We start from the raw sequence: 24726 nt of genomic DNA on the forward strand, positions 1-24726 counted from the left end.
TGCAGAGCACAGGCTCCGGACGCGCAGGCTCAGCGGCCATGGCTCACGGGCCCAGCCGCTCGGCGGCATGTGGGGTCTTCCCGGACCGGGGCACGAACCCGTGTCCGCTGCATCTGCAGGCAGACTCTCAACCACTGCGCCACCAGGGAAGCCCTGATCTTTTTTAAAATCTCTAACAAATTGTACAGTGTGACATTTTAACCATTATCAGTTCTATTTTGAGATTATTCCTTCTAGTAAAATTCATTAAGACTAGGGGGAAAAAATCCTTGATAAAAATCTGTTGTCAAGCCTTCTGGACTTGATCTGTGTTCTTTTTGGATGACTGCAAGTCATTTTGATTCATCTACACTTAGCATTTTATGTAGTAGGGAAATCCTACCTTATATTTGTGGAACAAAGAGCTACCTTCTTAACTGAAAACCACACAAGCAAGAAGACTAACTCTCCAGGACAGAGAGCAAACACTCTGGTGACCAGTACTGTGCTCCTCAGTTGGCAGTCTGGGTCCCACCCTTAGAGGGAAGGAAAGGACAGGGAGAGCAGTCTAAGCAGCAGTTGTCCTAGATTATTCCAGCCCCAACCCCGCACAGAACTCCATTAGGGTGAGCCCCTGTTTCTTTCCAGCACACTGTTTTCTTTGCTTGGAAATGCAATTTGGATAGCACATTAGGTGAGGAAACAGTACAAGTATATGACTTACACAGGATCCGCAGGAGATTCAACAGATCTGCTATATCCCCGGAAGTTCTCAAACATAGATGAATTTACATATTTGTCAGAACCAAAAATTTCTCCTTAGCTTTCTCTTTTGAATCCAACCAATTTTGAATCCAGCACGTCCTCTGTGTAGTCTGTACCACCCTTGGAGAGGGGTGCTGGCGCTGCCTAACACCTACTCTCTCATTAGACTCTTCAAGACACCTCCTTGTCTCACCATAAGATGGAGATGGGTTTGGTGTCCTAGGCTATCTTGTTTGGAGTTTGCACAGCTCTTTTATGGAGGTAACCATAATAGCCGTTGGCTTTCTCCAAAGTGTGCAAGGTGCTATAAGTGATGAGAAAATGGAAATTCACCCCTAGTGAGGGCCAAGAGGCTTCCTGAAGCCTGAAGCCAGGAATTTGAACCAATGACAGAAGTTTTGTATGTGTCTCCGCCTCCTACTTTGAACACTGTCACTAACAAAGTAACAGAATCTCTCTGAGTCCAACCAACAACATTGCTGTCCTGAAAGTACCTTTTTGATAGTACACATGAACCAAAGAAAATTAAATGGAATAATCAACTAGTGTTATTTGTGATTGAAGAAAGGCTCCCTAAATGTAAGTACAAATTGGTACAAACAGTGTCAGCTCTAGTCACATATGAATTTCTATCTTAGCAATTTATAGTAATTTTTAAAGTACTAGTCAAAAGAAAAAGGAGCTGTTAAATACATTAGTAATGATAGCCACTGGAAATTGTTTCTGTTCCTTTTCCTGGTGACTTAATACAAAGGTATAATTTATTCTGAAATGTATGTTCTAAGTAGAATGATTATTCTTATTAGAACATCTGGAACAAAATCTAGTTGGCCTCTTTCAACTGTAAGAACATGGCAGGGTAGGTAATCTCCTCTCAAAAACTAAAAGGAAAATGGTTTCCTACTTTAAGTGATACCGAAATCACTGAAATTTGAATTGTAAAATTTCATTAAACAACCTGAATGAAGATCTATACCATTAGCTTCATATAAAATCGCCTCTTGAGAATGTTCCCCTATTCATAAAGGAGTAAGTTATGAAGGCAAGAATTTGTTAGTTGCATGCTTCAAAAAGTAGTGGCGTGCTAACAAGCCATGGGACTGTGAACAGCTCATTGTCAAAATACTGGTGGAAAGGTGCTCTTCTGTGCCCTTATTAATGAGTATAATGGGGTCTGCATATGGGCATTTAATGATACCATTTGCTGATGGAAAAACAACTTCAAAGAAGAGATGATGATGGCTTTGTGATTGGGAGCGACTTCAAACTTTCTGAGAGATTTAGACTTGGTTCTTTGTACCTCGTTTTTCTTAAAGATCAAAGTATCTGTGTCTTCGGGAGGTGACTGCATTCGAACATACAAGCCAGAAATCAAGAAAGGAAGCTACAATAATATCATTGTCAACGTAAAGACGGCTGTCGCGGACAACCTCCTTTTTTATCTTGGAAGTGCCAAATTTGTAAGTCTAACATTCAGCCTTTCTTTGGCCTACTGTGTATGTGTATAGTCAGAGGTTAATCCTGGTAGTGTGGGACATGTATAGAGTCTAATATAATGGTCCCAAAATTGAATAAGGTAGCCTTTCAGATTCGAAAACATCAGAATCTTACCTCACCAAGTTCTGAAGTGTCAAATTAAGTTAGAAGGCAAATGAAATGGAAACTTTTTACAGTGTTTAGGCATATCTGCTTTCATTTGTGAGCATACCAGCATTTAGTTTTGAATTATATTTTCAGATCCAGCTATTTAAGAAGAAAGATTAATAGGAATAAGGCTTTTTAAAATTTTTCTCTAACTAAGAAATTACAATGAACTTACATGTGAAATGAAACTGAAAATCGTGTACTATTTTTTACCAATGAAAACCCTTTTGATTCATGTTGAATTAATGACTCAAACTGAAGTAACAGAAATTGTATCTAAAAGAGCTCACCTCAAACTTCTAATTCCTTTCATTTGACCCATTTGACTTTATACGCATGGAGACCCTCCAAAATGAATAAGACTTTTCAACAGACCACTTATCACATAAATCAGTACTTGGAAATCAGGTGAGAAAGTTTGGATCACCTTGGGTGAAAAAGCATACCTGGCCCCTCAAAAACGTCAGTGCCCATGGTGAAAACAATGAATTCTGAACCTAAATATTTGCTTTTATCTCTACCACAAGTATCAGTGCAAGAAAAGACGTTTGTCTCAATGTTAGACCTAATCAGAATTGGTTGAATTAACACATTTGCCTCAGCACTATGGACATGTGTATGGACATTGTATTGTAAAGATACAATAATAAAGTATTATTTAATCGTAGAAATAATAGATCATATTATTTGGGGATCTTCATTGTGAGGCTTCTAATTATTTCATATATCTGAAAATGGCACCTGTTGAAAAGACTCGGCTGGCTTCCTCTTTCAGGGTGCCTTATATCTGATATTTATTGTTTTTGTGTTTCTCTGCACTAGACTGACTTTCTGGCTATAGAAATGCGTAAAGGCAAAGTAAGCTTCCTCTGGGATGTTGGATCCGGAGTTGGACGTGTCGAGTATCCAGATTTGACTATTGATGACTCATATTGGTACCGTATTGAGGCATCAAGGTAACTAACTCAATAGAGATTAAGATCATTGACAGAATTTTGAAGTAATTTCCTAGTTTATAAGAAAATTTTTATTTCTGTTTCAAGAAGGTAGCTATGTAGGTACACACACACGTATACGAATGTTATATATTATATACATGTATAAGTGTGTGTGAATGGTACCTTTATAGAACGTGTTAGGAATTGACAAATCTTCAAGGTATTGAACAGAATGACCAGTCCTTTTTGGCCTCCTCATCTGGTTGTCCTGTAGAAACTTTGAGGTTAAGTTGTTTTCTGTTGCCCTTATTCAGTACAATCCAGAGCATAAGAGGTGCCATTGGTATCTGTCTTTGGTGCAAAGCGCCTCTTCTAGTCTACACAGCAGTCTTGGCTACAGGCGGGTGCAGTATCTAAATGCTGGCATGAATGTAAAATATGTCAGGTCCACACTACTTGTGGGAAGGAATAGGAAATTGATTAATTCTATCCTTGATGCTTTAATTTAATTAACTTCTAACAGTGTACAGATTACTTGTAGAATCCATTCTTGCCCTCAATACTTCCTCTTCATTTTCTCCTCTTCTTTTTCTAATTCCCAACTACCTACTAAACACAAAGCAGCTAACAGTCAAGAGGTTTTGTTAAAGGCCAAGGGAAGTTGATCAGAGATGGGTAAAGAAGACTTGAAGATCTGGTGATTGTTGAATCTAGGTGATAGATACATAGAGTTTCATTCTATGTGTGTATATGTTTAATTTTTCACAATTAAAAGTTTAAAAGAAACTTAATGAAAAGAAATATCTTCAATTCCTTTATAAGATCTTAAATAAAAGCGTGTGTGTGTGTGAGGGAGAGAGAGGAGAGAGCAACAGATAAAATGCTTACATGTGTGATGGTGGGGGAGGGATTAAGTACACTATTGGACTTAAGAATACTTATATTTGCAAAGTACAGTTCTTCTATTAGAACAGATGTATTCTGTTAAAGAAGAACCTTATTTATAAATTCATTCTATTGTTTCTACATATTTCAGTTAATCCTGCACCCTCAAAGATAAAAAGATTACCAAAATGAGACAGTAGGGAGAGAAATATGACAAAGTTTTGTTATGACTGCTTGTCTCCGGAAAAAGATCAGATTTTCATGTTTAATAACTCATGGGAACCAATCACTTAAAAAAAGAAAATGAAATACAATAATAATAGCTTCCAAAAGTCTATTAATTGAATCTAAATGTGGAGTTCTTCTGTACAATTTGTATACACGACTCTGTAGCCTGGATTTTGTGGTGTACACATTAAGATGGTGTGCCAAACAATAAATGATGCATGATTCCAGGAAGACTTACTTCAGCAAATTTGGATCCAAGATAATCAGGGATTTTAGGAGAAATTATGCAGCTTATAATGCAGAAGGGTGGCTTATTTGGGGTTCACTTGCTGAATTAAATTAGACTGAATGAAGTAATATAAACTTGCTTATATAGTCCATGTAGGTAAATAGCACATTGTTTTGTAAAGCAAGAGGAAAAAGACTTTCCATTTAACCAACAGCAGTTCCATCAGCTAATTGTTGCTGTGTCATTTCCTATCACTGGACACATTGAGAATCAGGGTAGATTGCTCAGTGGTCCTGGTTGAATCTGATGGTAAACGTATAGCAGAGAGCAGATTCTGGGTTTTGATTTTCAGCTTATTGAGTCTGGAATGTTTGAAGCTAAACACCCAGCTATCTCTTAAATATCCCAAAACAAATCTCTACATTTTATATCTTTTAAATCTGAAGTGACCAGAAATGTGATACATACTTCATTTTCTGTATTTTCTTCCATTTCATTTCAACACATACCCTGGAAGAACTGGGAGAAATGGAACAATTTCCGTGAGAGCTCTGGATGGACCCAAAGCCAGCATTATGCCCAGTACATACCATTCAGCGTCACCTCCAGGGTACACTATTCTAGATGTGGACGCAAACGCAATGCTGTTTGTTGGTGGCTTGACTGGGAAGTTGAAGGTAATGTGTTGTTCTTCCCCATTCTGTTTATTTAATCTCTGCAGACAATTCCTGGCATGATGACTTTGGGCAAAGACATGATAAAGCGCTGCAAAAACTTGACCACTTTTTACTTAATTTGTTTTTATGAAAACGTGAATATATTTTGAGTAAGAATTTTCTTCCTTGAATATCCAATCTGGAAGCACAGTCTTTTTAAACCTATGTGTATTTACTTAAACAGTTGTTTCACCCTCATCTGTGGCATCAATTTTTTGATATTTTAGTTGTCTCAGGAGCAAAGTGTTTTCTAAAGATACCTGATTTTCTGAATCAGTTTATGATTTATTGATATAAAGTGCTATAAAGTTCAAACTCACATCTAATTAAAAGATTTATGAATACCTTGGGAAATATCACAGGAGCCATAAGCCTTCAGATCATGATCCGATTTTTAAAGTTTTCAAGTTGCTCTTCTCATTCTTATCGAGTAATGCACTTAATATTCATAATTGCTTTGTGACAGGTCCTTATGCATTTCAGATTGCAAAGTGCCTGCATTTTAAAGAAGCTCGTGTTGATTAAATGGAGTTAGGTGTTGGAAAACGACCTGTGGGTGAGATGTAAGAGCACAACCAAGTACAATGCATAATCCTGGGTCTGGCAGAATGATCCTGGGATGAGATCAGTCAGAAAATGTGAAAAGCCAGGGTGACCCCAGCTTTATGAGAACTCAACCTTCATATAGAGTGAGGTTGTTTTATTTGCTTTGTGTATGAGATGTGACTCTAAAGTATTGGAATGGATTCCACAGCTACACACTAAAATCATCCTCATTTCTTAGAGCTGCATATAAATATATATGGTACATAGTAATATATAGTCATACTGCCAACTTTCTTTCCTCCTCAGAAAGATAAATATAGGGATAGCACCGAGTAATACAAAAAAACCATGAATTTTGAAATTAAATCCAGGTTGAATTCCCTGCTCTATCACTTACTAAAATATGACCTTAGGCAAGTCACTTAACCTCTTGGGCTTCAGTTTCCTTAACTAGAAAGGGAGATAAAAATATCTACCTTGCTTGCATATTGTAGGATACAATAATAAACTTTTATAACATTTATATAACCCTTACTATTTGCTAAGTAATGTTCTAAGTAATTTACATGAATTAACAATTTTCATAACAACCTCAAAATGTAGATAATATCCTCCTCATTTTATAGTTAAGGAATCTAAATAAGAGAGAAGTTAAATGATTCACCAAAGATCACATAGCCATCAGTGGTGGAACTGGGACTTGAACACTCATTTCCAGGCACAAGAATCTCTACTCTTAATCACCACCCTTTACTACCTCAATGAATAGTGAGATTACATGCCTAAGATATGGTAGTCACACCTTAAATTGCACCTTAAATAATTCTTCTTATTATTCACATGTCACTAGACATAAAGAAATTTATTTATGCCAGTCTGAGGGGGAAAAAAAACACAAGCAAATGAAATCTACAGAAAATCTTCATCATTTTGGCCAAGAGTTTCAAGGCTTCTGCCATACCAGAATATGAACCAAAAAACTGAAAACAGATAATTAAATCAACATACTAGTGAAAATTCAAAGGAGCAGAAAAATATCCCAAGTATAGTTTTTATGATGCAAGAAGGAAAAGCAAAAAGCAAGTACAATTCACAAGTAGGATAATCAACCTCTGGAAAATTAAGAGAAGCTTCCACAGATGACAGAGGATTCCAAGGACTGTTCCTGACTTGTATATGTCAGTGTCTGACAACATTCCTTCTCCATGGCAGTGCCCCACTTGATCATAACGGTAGGAAGATGTATGTGTTGATGAGTTTAACCTAAAATTATAACTATAAATGTTTAACTACTCAGTGACTATCTTCTATTTTTTCTAAAATCCAAACATATCAATTCACTTTTTCCTTCCAGGTTATTCAGATAAATGTGGATTTGCTTTGGCAAAGTGCTTCTGAAGTTGTGGAATTGTAATATATTGACGCTAAAAGGAATAGTTGTTTAAATTACAGCAAGGTTCTCTAGAGTGGATCGGATCATTCCCCTCCTTGTTGACTGCTAAATACCCAGAATTGACATGTACACACTGCTATATTTAAAATAGATAACCAACAAGGACCTACTATATAACACAGGGAACGCTGCTCAATATTCTGTAATAACCTAAATGGGAAAAAATTTGAAAAGGAATAAATGTATATGTATAACTGAATCACTTTGCTGTACACCTGAAACTAACACAACATTGTTAATCAACTATGCTCCAATATAAAATAGAAATTTATAAAAAGACCTTTACCTGTGAGAATGACACCAGAGTTGTCATTCAACAAATATTTATTGTGCCCCTATTCGATGTCGGGCTCTGTGCTGTGTGTGCCCGCAAACAACAACAACAGAGTCCCTTCTCTTACAAATGTACTATGTCCCTTCATTCTCCTGCCCTAGAAACCTACTTGGGTGTAAAAGGAAATGAAAAATTGAGGACAGCAGTATCATAGGATAATCAATATGCAAGCTTTTTTCCCCTTTGTGTAGTCAGTATGTACCCTTTCTCATAAATCTCCTTAGTGGATAGGAGCACTTACTTTTATTAAACACCTTCTCTGTGCCAGGCACTGAATGTGGTACCATAAATAAATTCTCTTAGTTAATTCTCCTAATAATCTCATGTTACGGACCGATAAAAAAAAAATAGAATCTCAGAATAAGCAGTTTACCTAAGGTCGGAAGCTTGGAGTGTTTATTTACTAATGGTGATAAACTGGTAAAGCACAGAATAACCAGGATCCATGAGGATATTATATGGTTAAAAGATGGATACGTACACAACCAAGACTTTCACAAAGAGTAGATAATAACTACCCCAGATTCTGCTGCTCATATAATAACTCTCATGGGTACTCTTAATTTTTTTGTGAAATTCTAAATTCTAACAAATATGTTTCTCTCTACAGAAGGCTGATGCTGTACGTGTGGTTACATTCACTGGCTGTATGGGAGAAGCATACTTTGACAGCAAACCTATAGGGTTGTGGAATTTCCGAGAAATAGAAGGTGACTGCAAAGGATGTACCGTCAGGTTAGTGGAGAGGAGGACTCTTCCAAGGTCTATCAGGCCTGTGTGTCACAGAAGCTTTAATTTTATTGCGCAGTGTCCTATTATCATGTAGATGATATGCAACAAGTTTGAAGAGATTGTGTTCAGAGGTGGATTTACCAGGAAGCAAAGAAACTTTAAGTCCCCTCCCTCACCTGTGCAGGCACTTTCCAAGGATTTGGGAAGTATCCTAGTACTTTGACGTGGTCATGTGTTTTTGTAAAATTTGCAAAGTTAAGATATTTTAACCTCAAGCAGTTAAGACTACTATCTCCTTCCAGGCCAGCTTACCTTCATGTTCAGGAGGTGTTGCGTGTCTGTGGCTGTTCTGTAGTCATCATTTATTTTTACTTAAGGAAAGGTCTCCCTAAACTGATTAAGCTTCAGGCCTCTCAGAGCCTGGATTCACTCTGCTTGTGTTTACAACAAAATATAGAACGATACTGCAGGTTTTATCTCCTACAGGATTTTTCAAATGACACATAGCATCATGTAAGAGTTTCAAGTGGAAACCCATGGGACTTGAAGATTCTGCTTAAGAAGCAGAGGTCAAGATAAGCCAGGAGAAAGTTTCATAATAAACATCATTAATTATAAGATAGAGGTTAGAATGTTGGAATTCAAAAATATTTAAAAAGCATATAAAACATATATAAATATTCTTATATAAACCTGAATAGAGGATGTAAAACAATTAAGAAGAAATAGAGGATTTCTCTGCATAAAAAACTTAAAGCCCACTGATCATCTGAGCCTGCAACAATGTTAATTATACTTAGTTAAAGCTATAAAATTTAAATTAAATACCTGGAAGCTTAATATATATACATAGTAACTCTAACATCATTAGGTGCTAGGGAGTTTATATTTTTTATTTCCAGTATAAAGGGAACATGTACATTTTTAGGACCTAAATTCTCCATTAATGTAGCAGAGTATACTTCACATTTTCTTCTCAACATCTCTAGAGTTTTATAGAAGAAAGTAGCCCGAAAATATTCCCTCTCCAAAAGTTTTAACTTTCATCTTTCTACTTTTTTTTGTCATAATAGACTTTTCAGTATAGCACTGAGGACAGTTTGAAAGCCTGATCCATTCATAGTTTAAAGTGGTTTTGTTAATAATCTTCAATAAAATCTAATATAGAATGTTGTCTGTAAAATTCTTTCAATACAAGGACAATGAGCTCTACATCAATATTCTGCTACTCACAAATCAACACCAACGTTTCCGTAAACATTTCTTTGGTAAATTTCTAAGTAGGATTTTCCAAAGCTTATTATCAAACAAACGTCTAAAGTATTTAAATGTCCTTTCAGCGGTGCATATTATGTGTTAAGACTGTAGCATCACTAATTATCAATTCTGCAAAGATCTTAGGCCTTCATCATATAAAGTATTATATGAATTAATGTAATTATAATAGGCTGAAGTTCTACATTTACTGAAGTAATTCCTTATTTTAAAAATTCCTAATATACCTTTTTGAATTATACTACTCTTTTGATCAAGAATGTTACTGTTTTTGTGAGTGCTCTGATTACAAAGGCACATAAGTTTTGAGTGGCTTGCCCTAAGCCCTATTTTTCCATAAGCCTTGATAATTTTAGGAAAAATATTTTAGAACTCCTGGTGTTTGTTTTCTTTTCAGGAGAACATATAACACATTTTAACATAAAATTAATGGTTGCACTTTTAGAGCAGAAATGGTAAAATGGGGGAGATGAAATAGACAAGGCTACAAGACATAGACTAGGAACATTTTGTAGATCTTGGAATGTGAGTTTTAGAAATTTGCATTTATTCAGTAGTCAGTAGAAAGGATATAATTTTTGTAATGTTTTAGAAAGGATTATCTGTCAGGGCTATAAAAAAAGTGTATCTTATTTTTCTTAAAAAAATAGGGAAAAAAACTGCTACTAGTAAAATGTATTTAGCTGAACACTGAAACAATGATGAAATATTAATATACTAAACTTTAATATTCATCTAGTTCTGTGGTTAACAAGTTTTACATGGAAGAGCATGGCTGTTCCAAATAGCATAATTAATCTTTACTAACTTGACCAGAAATCCAGGTTCAAAAGAGAAACAAAAGGCAAGTTAAGAAGCTTAGCATTTATTAATTAGAAAAGAATTGTCACTCTTCCTGGCAAATGTATTGAAAATGAATAGGAAAACTCTAGCATAATGTTAGATGTTGAAATATTGAGTCTATACCTGGAAAGATTCATTTTTCCCCCACCTCAAAGTCAACAATTTGAAGCCAGATTTACCGGTTTTAGCTAATGAATTAAATGATAGGCTGATTTACATCTGTATGTTTTGCTATTCTTGTACAAAACTCTTGCTCGCAGATTTGCCTGTTGCTTGAGTAGAAGCTCTAATAGGGTTGGAGTAGATCTAACCCTTTCGTCTCAGAGTGGAGACACTGAAACCTGAGGTGTTAAAGTGACTTCTGAGATTCCACGTCAGACTCCAGGGTACCTGCCATCTACTCTGCTATTTTTTCCATTGTGTGTTGAGGAAATTAATAGATTAAGGGCATAAGAACACCAGGATACAAATATCCCAGGGTTTCCGTACAAGGAAAATAAAATGTGATATATATATTTTTTATTCCAGTGCCTCTCCTGACATTATATATGAAGTTTTGTGGGTTTTTTCTCTTCAATTTGTGAGTAACAATGCACTGGGCCAAAGCACTCAGGAAAGTGTCAGTGGTGACTCTCGCACCCTATTGTCACTGGTAGCAAGGCAGTATATAATGCAAAATCCTAGGATTTGAGAACCTCATGGAACTTTTCCTTAGTAGATGCTACATTACATTTTCTTATCTCAAATGTGGTGCTCTAGATTTTAATGGATTTGTTATAATGATGAAGGAAGGCCAAAATTATTCAGCTGATTTATTCACATAAATTATATTAATAGGCTGATTTAGTCCCTCAAGCTTTCAGTGAACATGTTTCATGAATATTGAAAAAGCATCTTTTAAGGGTACATTAGAAAAATATATATATGGCATCATCTGATCTTATACCTATTTAGATATATCTTAACTTTACGAAAACCTGACTGTGAAACGCATAGTTAAGACTCTTCCCTTCCTTTTGTCTTCAGAGTTTTATTTCTCCTTTTCCAGAAACAGAGAAAAGCCAACTTGTCTAAAATGAGTAACAGTTCCTCCTCCTCAAGGCCATTAATGTTTATACCCTATTATTTTTCTCATTAGCCAAGATTGCATGCAAATACCATTCTAACCTCTTGTTATTTTATGAGATTACTATAATATTTCTCATATCTCCTCTCTTCTCAAGTTAGTACGACACTCCAATTTCACAGATTCAAATATAAGCTAATACGCAGATATTTAAAGTTTAAAAATATCTCCACAATCAAAACTTACTCTGTTAACGTCAATTAGATAAGATAGATAGATGATAACTTTTCATTTGAAAAAAATCTTTTTAAATGTTATATTTACAAGACTTATCTTAGATATTCATTAATTATTCAACCAATATTGATTGAACATATATTCTCTGTGAGGCAATTTGCTTTACTAATATCCCTTTCATTCCACAAATATCTACCAGATTCTGCTATTAGCCAAGTACCACACTAGATGCTGAGTCTGTGCCTGGCATGGAGCCTGGCCCTTAATCTCTATTTCGTTTCATAGAGCTTACATCCTGGTGAAGAAGACAGATCAACAAACACACATAGTTAGAGGAACCCTTCATTATCTGAATCTAATCTGTCCCAGAAAAACCTACAGCATAACAAGAGTTCAGAGAATAGAAGCCTGTATCCTGGTACCTTTTTTTTTCTTACAACTTTAAGTTAGTACCTTTCAACCACCTTCACTCTTCAGCCAACCCCTACTCCCTATTATGTTATGTATTGGGGAAATGTAATAATGCATTCTTAGCCCATTCCAAAATCCTACTAGTTCACACCACTAAAATACACTTAAACACTAATATAACTAGCCACCAAGCACTTCAGCAAAAGTATTAAACATCAGTGACCTAGTTATTGAACACCTAATGAAGTCAGGTGAGAAATGGTGGTTACTTGGTCTGATGGTGGCAGTAGAGCTGGAGAGAAGGGGAAGGATGGAAGGTATATCTGGGATGGTTCCTGCCCTACAACAGCCTACAGTCCAGTCTCAGAAGACAGTATGATGTATTGAATACTGATGGACCAAGTAGACATCGTCTGATTCACGTGAAATGTCTCTCTTCAGTCCGCAGGTAGAAGATAGTGAGGGGACTATTCAGTTTGATGGAGAAGGCTATGCATTAGTCAGCCGCCCCATTCGTTGGTACCCCAACATCTCTACTGTCATGTTCAAGTTCAGGACATTTTCTTCCAATGCTCTCCTGATGTACCTTGCCACACGAGACCTGGTAAAGATTCGCACAGCTGATCTTTCATGATTGAAAATATGTTTGCTTCTTTTCTGTAAGGTTCCAATGCAGTTATCAGTTTTGGTGAATTATCAGTTATTGTTCAAAGGAGTCTGGGATGGCTGTGTAATAGCCAAGAGTGGTGCACAGTGTTTATATATTTCCATCAGTAACTTAATTACAGATACAAGTTAATTTTTGTTTATTTTCAGTATATCTCCCTTATAATCCGTTAAGAGAAGCACCCAGTAAAGATCCCCCCGTATGGAAACATGCAGCAGAAAAACTACTCCCTTAGTCTTCTTCTAGAGACCTAAGTCAAAGGGTGGTTCTGAAGAGCCTCATTATTTTTTCCAGGTCAATATTTCTTAGTAAATACTTTCAGGAAATGTACTCTTTAGTTTGCTTAATATGTTTTCAAAGGAACCCAGTTTTACTCCTGTCATAAAAGGACACATCCTAGTAATTTGGTTGTGACCATTTGCATCATAATATCACACCCACAAACATTCACAAAATAGTAACACCAATTCTGTATCCAAAAATGGATTTCAGTTACAGATCAACACAGTCAGTAATTTAGCCATAAAGCCCTATTATAAACTCCACAAAGAAAATGAATACTCGTATATTGCTCTGTGTATCTAATCACTGGTGTGTTTTTACTCTATTAATAGAAAGATTTCATGAGTGTAGAGCTCACTGATGGGCACATAAAAGTCAGCTATGATCTGGGTTCAGGAATGGCTTCCGTTGTCAGCAATCAAAACCATAATGATGGGAAATGGAAATCATTCACCTTGTCAAGAATTCAAAAACAAGGTGAGTTTCTATAGTAATAATGCACTCAGAGCCTTAATCATGCTATCCAAAGCTCCCACGTACCTAATCATGTGGAAGACCCTGTCTGTTATTTTAGGTACTCACAAATTCTGTGAAAAATTGATAACAGTCATTTCTTTGGCTTAGCTTATAGGTGGTTTGGGTTAGACATGACTGATTGAAGAGCCAAATGGTTCTCTGTCATTTTCTTTTGAAACTGAGAGCTTAATTTGAAAGCATAAAACTGTCTTACAACTTGTAAAATCATATCCTGTAGTAGATTTGAAAATCTCGTGTGCTCTCCTTTTCTTCCCGTTTTGCCAAGATGTTTCCTTTAGAGTGGCCCACAGGTAGAATTTGTAGGGGTGATAGAGCACAGCTACCAGTTCTTTATTTTTTGAAAATGCCAAAAATTTGTATGTGTGCAAGTTAATAATTAATAATAATGTAACATTTTTATGATTCCAGGACATTTTCAAAACACTTTCACAAACATTATTTCATTTGCTCATGAAGCAGGTATTTTGTTCTGGTTTACAGAAAGGAAAGTGTAGACTCCAACTTATATGTGGTCCCAGACATATATACATAAGATCTCACAACCAAGACAGAAATCCAAGCCTATTAGGTCTTTGCGGACTGCTATTTTTATCTTAGTATAATTCCGCTAATTCTATGTACTATGGCATTGCCAATATCTGCAAATGAAACTTAGATTCTTCTGTTTATATAATTAGATTTAATTCATTTTGAACATGCCAGTGTGACATTTCATGAAAATTTAGGTATAACTTTGCACCATCTTTCATTCCTGCACTTAACAAATATCTGCCAAGAACCAAGTAAATACTCTGCAAGAACCAAGTGAAGTCTATGATAAGTCCTTGTCTTTATGGAACTTGCAGTCTAATGGGGGAGATAGACAAGTCAGTCAACGGTTAGAGAGTAGAAATCTAATTGCCATGTAGAGATCTGCATAGCAGGCTAGGAATCTCAGAAGAGAGAAACGTCAAAGTCAAACCCAGAGGTCAGCCCCCAAGGGAGCGCCCTGAGGCATGAGCAGGGGCTGAGGAGTACTCTGGGTGAAAAGCACCTTTGGACAATTCAGAGAGGTGAACATTGTATGAAAGCCTCAAGGGCTCAGTGAGCATAATAACATCGTCATACATCTTTTTCCAACTGCTTTTCCTTGGAACAGGAAACCCTGGAGAAACTCCTCAGTTTGGACAAAAACTGGTTTTGCACTCGTAAAATAAATTGGAATACTGTTGTCTGTATACATTGTTCTCGAGTAAGTTACATTTGCGTGTTAGAGGCTCGGCACAGTAGTTAAGAAGAATGTTTAACTCTGTTTGATCCAACACTTCCCAAGCTTCTTTGATCACCAGAATCCTTCCATTGCCATACTGGCATCTGGCTGAACACACTTTGGGAAATGCTTTAGGAACTACAAGTCAATCCATAGGTTAACAGGATGAATGTCGGCAGAAAATTATCAGATGAAGCTGGAGAGAATACAGAGTCAGTTTATAAAGGGCCTTATGTGCTAAACTAATGAGTTTCAACTCTTCCTGAAATCAATAGGGAACTACTGAGAGTTTTAGTCAAGAATGTGACACCATCAGATTTGTGTTTTAGTAAAGATTCTTTAGCAGCAACCTGGAGGGTAGATGGTGACAATTTCAGATGCTCCTGCAGTCTGCAGGAAAACCAGGGGAGGAGCAAGGAGAAGGGAACCATGAGAATGGATAGGAAAGAATGGAGTTCAAAGATATTAAGCATTTTAAAATTGAGGAGCTTTATGATATACTCAGAGAGTAAGATTTTTTTAAAAAGGAGATCAAAAATGATTCCTTTTTTTTTCTTAAAATAACAAAGAATATGTCAGTGCCATTTACCAAGCTATTGGATACAGGAAAAATGCAGCATAGTTTTTCAGGAAAGATGCTGAGTTCTATTTTGGATGTGCTGTATTAAAGGTACTCTTAGTGTCCTTAGCAACCTAGGGAAGCTGTGTAATTGACAGGCAATTAGTCATGCGAATCTGAGGATTAGCAGAGTTGTGGGGCAGAGATGGATAGCTACAAAGCATCCTCATGTTTTAAATCATTGTACCTTTATAGAGATGAGAAAAACAAAACAGTCATATCTAGAATAAGGTGATCCAAAGCCCTTGAGCAAACAGCAATATTAAGCAGTATAGTAAAGGAAGAGCCCACAAAGGGAGCTATAAGGAAATAATCAGAGAAAGGAGAAATAAGAAATGGAAATTTTCAGGTTAAACTGGAAGCAGGGTGACCAATTAGGTACAATAGTAGTTCAGACAGATGAATTGAAATAAGAGTTGCAGTGGGATTTGACAGTAAGGAAATGCAAAATGAATCCACATGTGATAACCACTATACGGTTACTAGAATGTCTAAAATTAAAAAGACTGAACATACCCAGGGCTGGCAAGGATGTCAAGCAAGTGGAATTCTTATACACTGCTGACAAGGATGTAAATTGGTACAGCCACATTGGAAAACAGGTTGGCAGTTTCTTAAAAAGTTTAATATAGACCTGTCATATGAAACAACCATTCCACTCCTAAGTATTCACCTAAGATATGTGAAAGCATATATCCATACAGAGACTTGTACCAGAAGGTTCATAGCACCTTTATTTGTGATACTCAAAAACAAAAAATAAACATCCATCAGCAGGTGAATTGGTATACAAATTGTTGTACATCCACACAATGGAATAGTATTTAGTGGTTAAAAAAATGAACTATTAATTTGCACACAAAATGGATTAATAACAAAATAATTTTTCTGAGTAAAAGAAGGCAGACAAAAAAGTACATTTATGTGAAATTATATAGAAAACACAAACTAACATATGGTCGCAGAAAGCCGATAGAGGATATTTGTTGACTGGGTTTTGTAGGGAGGGACTGGAAGGAAGGATGACAAAAGGAAACTTCTGGGGTGACGGATATGTTCATTTCTTGACTGTGATCATTTCATGGATGTATAGAGATCTCAAAGCTTGTCAAATTGTACATTTTAAATATGGGCAAATTATACTATGTCAATTTTACTTCGATAAAAGTGTTTTTTAAAAAAAGGACAGAGGGAGTTCCCTGGTGACCTAGTGGTTAGGATTCCAAGGCTTTCACTGCCGTGGCTGGGTTCGATTCCTGGTCGGGGAACTGAGATCTTTCAAGCCGTGCAGCGTGGCCAAAAATAAAATAAAAATTAAAGATTAGAAAAAATAAATTTAAAAAATTTTCAAAAGGACAGATATTAGAGTTATTTAGGAGATGAAATTAGTAGGGCTGTTGATTGGTAAGATGTGGAATGGTGAGGAGAAAGGATGGCTCTAATTTAGGAGGTTGGGTGGGAGTCTTAGTGCCACCTAATAAAATAAATAATACAGATCTGGGAGGAAAAAGAGAACCATTTTAATTTGGAATATCAACTGGGGATGGATATAGTGACTCACCTGTTGAATGTGGATTTTTAGGCAAAAATCAGGTCCAGGCATGTATATTTCTGAGTTGTCAACATATGGTAAGTAAATATAAACTTGAGCTACTCTGAGAGCTGAAACCTGACAAGTGGCCAAATGAAAACACATTAGGGAACATCAGCGTTTCAGAAGTGTTCAAAGAAATAGGTCCTGGGGAAGGAGACTGAGAATGAGGTTGGAAAGGCAAGAGAGGCTTGGAGAAGTTGGCATTATGGAAGTCAAAGAGGAAAATTCTAGAAGGATGGAAATTTTAACCTCACATACTGCATAGATATGGATTAAGATAGGGATCAAAGGACCCCATTGGGTTTGGTTGTAGGGAGGGCACTGTGGATTTTAGCAAGACCAGAATCCATGGAATAGTGGGATAAGAATTCAAGTAAGGCCATTGCTCCTTTTCAGATACCAGATTAGTTGCTTTATTCTCAGCTAGTTTGTAAAAGCCACTGTCCCTTGAGATTCAAATACACTCCTTCAGGAGGGATTCCCCACCTTCCTTGAGAGACAGTTAATGGAACCACAGTCACTAATAGAAATGCTTCCTATCCCCCCAAGTGCATTGGTATGGATGCAAGATCGATCATTTAGATTTTCAGTGGACTAAGAGAGAGAAGAAAAGAATTACCATAGTAAAAACAATTCCTTTAGAACAACTCCTTTATAGCATTGATTATAAAGTACTTGTTAAGCCCCTACTCTGTGTCTAGTATTTAATAAAACCCTTATTTCCCTGCTTACCCATAAATGATGTCTGAACTCATCAACTCTAAAATTTTATGTTAATGGCTATTCTATAAGGGAAAGAAATAGGGCAAGAAATAAAAGCAAGTGTTAGCATTCCATAGCAGAACCCACTTCATTGCTATCACTCATAAAGGATAGGGTAGAGTCCTTCCTTTAAATCAGTAAAAATATGCCATCCTCTGTCTCTCTATCAAAGCTAACACTTGGGCCAGTGAGTCTCAGTTCAATTGTGTTTCTGCTTTTTAATCAGTTTTTCTTAGAATGATTTCTAAAAATGCATATATTCACTCAGGGATAAGAAGGAAAGCTACCTCCAGTCTCTGGCTTGCCTGTGATAGAGAGAGAATCTCATTTTCACAGATACCATTAAAATATATACCAGGTCTGTAGAAAAAAAGGCTATTTTCATGTTCCAGTCAACAGCCCTATATGAAAACTTCTTTGCTGATCTGGATAAGAAAGAATATGTATGAAAAAGTTTGGAAAACAGTTTCATAAATCTTTTCTATTTCAGCCACCAGTCTGGTCAAAAAGATATGTGTGTATGAAATTAATATGTGCTGGAAAGTAATTAATTTTTTAAGTCTTAACTTGCTGAATATTTTTTTAATTGGGAACTTATTTTTGAGGTATTTTTTGTTTGTTTATTTTTACAAAATTCTGCTTTAAGGATTTGAGGTGTTAATAGATTTAGGTATTTTATTTTGGACATTTTTTATAAGGCAATTATGTTTGGTTTTATTGAAAATACTTCTTTTGAAATGGAAGGACTACAGATTACAATGGAATTTTCAGGTTTGATAGTGCTTTTATTTTTCAAAGAACACTCTTCTAAAAGATGATGAGTTGAGAGAAAATGATAATGTTCCAGGGTCAAACAAATTTGGGAAATACTTTGTGCTCTGTGTCCCTCTTTTGGAGCATCACATTACATATTAGCATGTTGAAAGATATGGGCAGCTATAAAATTAAGACATATGTTTAATTTTGCTTAACCCAGTGATTGTCATATTTATTTGACCCGGGAACATTCAAGAAACTAGTGTTCCAAAGAATAAACATTTAGAAGTGCCCTTATAATCCATTGGTTCAAGTGGCCATTTTTAGACCCTTGCTAATCCAGATCTTATATCAGGCAAAGATTTAGAGGCCAAATTTGTCATGTTAATGAACCAATGCCTCAATATGCATCAAGGATCCAAAATATATTTAGCAGTTAAAGGCTGGGCCTAGGCAAATATTATGGTGAGAAAGCACATAATTCAGAAGGAGCCTAGCTTGACTCTTAAGAATGAAGAGGGTAAGATCAATGAGATAAAAGTGTTCCCATCTGCTCTCTGAACAAAGCAGTTTAAACAGAGAAGAGCCTCTCTTTTTTCCTTTTTCCTTTCTATTTCTGAATTCTTATCCTCATCATACTGGAAGAACCTTTAGAGACCTGAGAAAAAAGCAATAAGGCATGAAGACTGCACCTCTCTCAAAACACGCAGCATCCCCCAACTAAAGTGTAATTTACAATGGGTGTGGATCCCGTCATCTTGCGAAACAAACATTCCCATCTCTCCACTTCCACGCACAGCCATCTTATCAACATCACTCTGTGGATGAGCTTAAACCCCAGTACTTCTGTGGATACTGAAATTTACAGAAGGGAACCACAAATTCTGTATATTTCTAATTAATAATCTAATTTCTAATTAGATATTTATCTTAGCATTAGTTAATGATATTACCCTATTTTCTAACTACCTATCTATATTATGGAAAACTATGTCAACTGGTTCTCTGCTGTCCATCTACACTTCTTTCTTTTATCTTGATTAGTTTGCCTTCACTGGTGTTCAGGCTGTTATTTTCGTGCTTTCTTTGTGGATCGTTTAACAATGTATTTATTGATGTTATTGTCGTTTCTGCAATTATTAAATAGCTGTATATAGTATGTGTGCTTGAGAAAGTCAATGTTAATTTGAGAATTAAAGTAAATTTATCCTGAAGGAACAGTGATGATACAGATGTGGTTGGTATTGTGCAGATAAAAAGTGAAACTTCCTCTTTCCTTTGCAGCCAACATATCAATTGTAGATATAGATACTAACCATGAGGAGAACATAGCAACTTCATCTCCTGGAAACAACTTCGGTCTTGACTTGAAAGCAGATGACAAAATATATTTTGGTGGTCTGCCAACACTGAGAAATTTGAGGTAATTTGGTGTATATTTAGAGCTCAGTATTAAGTTTTAATTAAATGGCCACTATGCTCACTAGAGTTCTGAAGTTTAATTGCAACAGGAATGTCATAACCTTTAGTTGCAGAAAAGGCCTAATCTAAAACTTCATGATGCGTGTTACAATAACACCACCGGGATTTAAAAACTAAAGATTAATTTGATATCTTTGTTGAAGAGATGGATGGGAATCACTGTTTCCCTTACAGTCACCGGATGTAAAGAATTATAAAAGTTATTAAAGGTAGAAATGGGAGTTGAATGTAATTACCTTTCTCCTTTTGCACATTCACTGGTGCACTGACATTGCTTAGTGTTCTGAAAATTAGTCAGTGCTCCAGGACACTGTGAGTATAACCTATTTTATGGCTAAGCACAAGCATGATAATAGTTTTGGAACTTTTCCATATGCCTGATGCTAAAGTGGTATTAGTTATTCTCGCGCCCATGTCAACATTTTTTAAAATTTCACGTATGTGTTTTAGAGAGCAGATAGGGAGATATATTTAGCTCGTAGTTTAACTAGTTCAAAAAATTAATAGAAGTAACTAAAAAGTGTCAGAAAATATTTCATGTGGTATTTAATTAGTTTGCTTCTTGTTATAAAACAACTTATAAGAAATACAAGTTATAGAGTATTTGGTGCTCAATAAATGTTAATTAAATCTAATTAGAATGGGATGAATTGATGTGGCTAACCCCTAAGAGTTTACTATAAATACAGACCACCATGTTTTTAATTTTTGTTTTGTTTAGTTTGTTACCTTTTTGATGGTTGCAAAAGTCCTGTCTACATGTTTCTACTCTAAAAAGACACATTACGATAGGAAGGGTCTCAGAATAACTGAAAAGTACAGTGGTAAATTATTTTCATATTTCTCAAATGAGCAGTGGAAATTCAGTCTCGTTTTATGATAGTGAGTATGCAGACAGAGGTTTGCTCCTCTCTGTGTCTAAACTCGTAAACCAGGCCCCTGTCCAGTTACCAGTCTATCAGGGTATAAGTTGATAAGCTTTAATGGTGCAGATAAACTGGCTCTGCATTCGTCTACGTGATATTGCATTTGTATTAGGAATATAGATTTAAAGTGTCTGGTCAGAAAAATCATTGCAGATTAAATGTATCTGAATAGTGGCATAGTTATTACTCCAAAGTCCATTTATCCATTCAACAGGTGTTTGATGAGCATCTATCAATACTATGTTTCAGGTACTATTCAAATACTAGGGATCCAGCAAATTGTTCAAGGCTAAGATTTACTTTGCAAGATCACTAACTAAATTCTCCAGGAGTGAACTAAATGTACCCAAAATAAGGCTATCCAAAGGTGGCTTCATTTATTCTTGTGATAATGTAGCTTTAATGACCATAAAGTGATTTTTAGGAACTATCTACAAAAGTGTATATGTTAACTTCATTGGTATGGGTTTATGTATTAGTTTGCAGACTACATATCTGATGAGTCTTTACTGCCAAGATATTTTTACTCTCACAGTACAGCATTTCATAATTATAATATTTCTATGGCATGGCACATTATTTCAAAACAGCCTTTAGACATGTATTTGTGACGAGTCAAGGAGCCATGCATTCGTAGTTAGCTGTAATTTTGCCTACAAACAGGATCTTAATATGATAAAGTGCAAAAGATGTGATGAACATGAATTATTTTTATGTGTATTAAGTTCAAATTAAGTTCAAAGAGGCAATAAGCTCTCCTTACAGGCTACTCATGAACACTACAGCATAGCAACACTTGGGCATTTTCCCATTTGTAAGAATGATAAATATGAGTGCTTTAAATTCAATTCCAAAATTAAAATTTTCCAAGAGAATAGTGTGGGAGATGGTCACCGTTGGACTCTGTTTTCACTGTAGTCAAGGGTATATGTCTGTTTTCTTTTCTGTTGGTGTTTTATATTCCTTTCCTTTGTAGATCTCTATGAAATGCTTTCTTTTTTAAAAGATTTATGATTAAAGTTTATTGTTTTACTAAATGAAAATGCAATTAAAAGTAAATCATTTTTTTTCTCTTCCCTTTGACCTAGTATGAAAGCAAGGTAAATTTTAAATTTATGCATGCCTTCTTCAAGTGCATGGGTTGGGTAAATGTGGCTTCTTAGATAAAGCAGTGATGCAGAAGCAGAGTGACACCTATGCAGCTTTATTCACAGTACATTTCACGAACAAGTAGTGCATTCTGAGATAGTTCTCATGCTGCCCTTTGCTTATAAAAATGCTGCTGCTTACCCACCATCACTGCAATTTGACTTGTTCACCAGCCGTGATGACAAAGTTGCTCTGCTTATTTGTTCAACCGCCCACGCACAGTGCCGCCAGGTGCACACATGCAGCAGCACACGCTAAGGGCAGCTGGCCAGGTTTATGGGCGAAATCTAGTTCTCGGGAACAAACTGGTCCCTTGGGTTGAACCTCAGACTCTGGTCTCCCGGGTACCGTACTGTCTGCTGAACAATCAACCTGTTCTCCCAAATGCGTACTACTGCCTGGTTGCTTTTCGCAAGCCTGCAAATATGCAAGCGTTAACATGGCCCTTGCGCCTCTTGACAAAGCTGCTTCTTTCTTGCCATGTTTATTTAGAATTTAGCTATGGAGTCAGTATTTCTCTGGAAATACTATATGTAAAACAAGTGTTTGCATTAATGACGAGGAAGCTTGCGGACAGTCACCCTAGCTTCTCAGGAGCATTTCAGTTCCTATTTGTAGGCAGGAGGTTTTAGCGTAAAAGTTGTAAGCAGCAGGCCTCTGTAAGTGGCTGATCAAACTCTGGCTAGAGCTACAGCTGAGTGTTTGGGTATTTCGAAACCTAATGGTGCCAAATTTCCCGAAAGGACATAATGAAGCTGAGCTGATCCAAGAAATTTTTAAAGCAAAGGCTAGACTTTTAATACCAGAAACTAGACTGTATAGAAATGAAAGTGTGAAAAAAACAATCCAAGTTGTTTAATCACGGTACAGTTATAAGACCAATCAAGTGCTGTTTGCTGAGATGGCTGAAAAGCAGAGGCTGGCTTTCAGTGAAAATATATGCCAATAAAACTCTGGAATGACATTGTGTAGCTTTGTAATTTTGCCTCTGAGGCAAACAGAGGAAGCAGTGGCCTGTGGTTTTCATTAGGAATCTGATCACCATATGTGATTACTTATACCCTGTGATTTTCATAATGTCGAGCTTGCTAAATCGTTGTGTTTTGAAATGATTCTTTGTATTTCCCTGAAACAATGAAGTGTATAACTTGTAGGAGTGATTTATTTTATTGATAAGACCTCTGAGAAACTTGTGATAAATCGGTCTTCCTCTAAGCGAACATGGAACCAAATGAACCCTGAGAATGAAGTCCACCCATTTCCTTTACTTTATACAAGAAGAATATAAGCAAGATTCTCACTCTCCAGTTGGCATGTTTTTTGTAATAACCAGCTGACTGAACAGAAGACCTTGGGAACAAGTGGAAATGATCAAAGAAAATAAAACAGTCCCAGAGAGAGAGGAACAAATAGAACAAATACCCAGCATGACATAAATCACCTGATACATACTCCCAGGGTCTGATTTGCTTTCCTACCTGTTTGTCCTCATGTCATGTGTTTTTTATTAAGACAAAAAAAAAAAGGAATCCTGCCACCATGGGACAGTGAGGAGAGAATTAATCATTATCCAAATAAATATATCTTGGTGTTGATTGGACAGTTTTTAGAGCTGCTTATTAACATCAAAAAAAAGTATTACTTTTTCTATTGTTGTTGACCTGCATTATTCAATATGGTAACCACTAGCCACAGTGGCTATTTAAATTTAAATTAAAGAAAATTTTTTTAAAAATGGAACTTCCCTGGTGGTCCAGTGGTTAAGACTCCATACTCCCAATGCAGGGAGCACGGGTTTGATCCCAGGTCGGGGAACTAAGACCCTGCATGCCGCACGTTGCCGCCAAATAAATAAATAAATAAATAACAATAAAAATTCAGTTTCTCATTGGCACAAGCTACTTTTCAAGTGCCAGCAGCCGTATATGGCTACTAATTACTGATTTGGACAGTGCAGAAAAGAATATTTCCATCATCACCGAAAGTTCTACTGGACAGTGCTGCTATAGGTGAAAGAGGTGTCATCACCATTAACACCCTGCTAGCTTATGTTTATTGAGCACTTACTACGTGCTAGCATGTTTATTCCTTTTTAAGAAGTAGTAAGTAAAAAGTAAACATTCAAGTGTCATTTGGGTACTGAAGCCATTTTCAACCTTATTGGAAAAACTAAATGTATGTTTCGTGACTCTGGTTGCTTTATTTTGTTACTGCTGCAATACAGAATAAGGACTTTAGGGTCAATCTGTAAACTTAATCTTAAAGTACCTTTTTTTTAGACTATGTAATCCAAAAGAATGTTTCTCAGGTTTTATTCGACTTAAAATCTTTAAAGAGAAATATGACATTATCTTATTCTTCAGCTAACCACCCCCCCAAAAAAAGTCTCAATGAAAATATTATCTTTTCAAAATCAATGTTT

The 24726-nt window shown here is 36.1% G+C and overlaps 1 protein-coding gene across 2 annotated transcripts in view; it reads left to right on the top strand.

Annotated features, from left to right (window-relative positions):
- LAMA2 (laminin subunit alpha 2) overlaps window positions 1–24726 on the top strand; it is a 628216-nt gene that overhangs the window by 562400 nt on the left and 41090 nt on the right. The window contains exons 46-53 of one of the 2 annotated variants that reach the window (XM_007450523.1): window positions 2061–2204; window positions 3211–3344; window positions 5186–5345; window positions 8328–8452; window positions 12723–12885; window positions 13563–13707; window positions 20032–20170; window positions 22244–22255. In XM_007450523.1, the coding sequence (XP_007450585.1) occupies window positions 2061–2204; window positions 3211–3344; window positions 5186–5345; window positions 8328–8452; window positions 12723–12885; window positions 13563–13707; window positions 20032–20170; window positions 22244–22255 (1022 nt within the window). The remainder of the gene's footprint in view (window positions 1–2060; window positions 2205–3210; window positions 3345–5185; window positions 5346–8327; window positions 8453–12722; window positions 12886–13562; window positions 13708–20031; window positions 20171–22243; window positions 22256–24726) is intronic. The other variant, XM_007450524.1, reaches the window with a different exon arrangement.

The sequence above is a fragment of the Lipotes vexillifer genome, unplaced genomic scaffold (genome assembly GCF_000442215.2).
Source record: "Lipotes vexillifer unplaced genomic scaffold, Lipotes_vexillifer_v1.1 scaffold537, whole genome shotgun sequence".
NCBI lineage: Eukaryota > Metazoa > Chordata > Mammalia > Artiodactyla > Lipotidae > Lipotes > Lipotes vexillifer.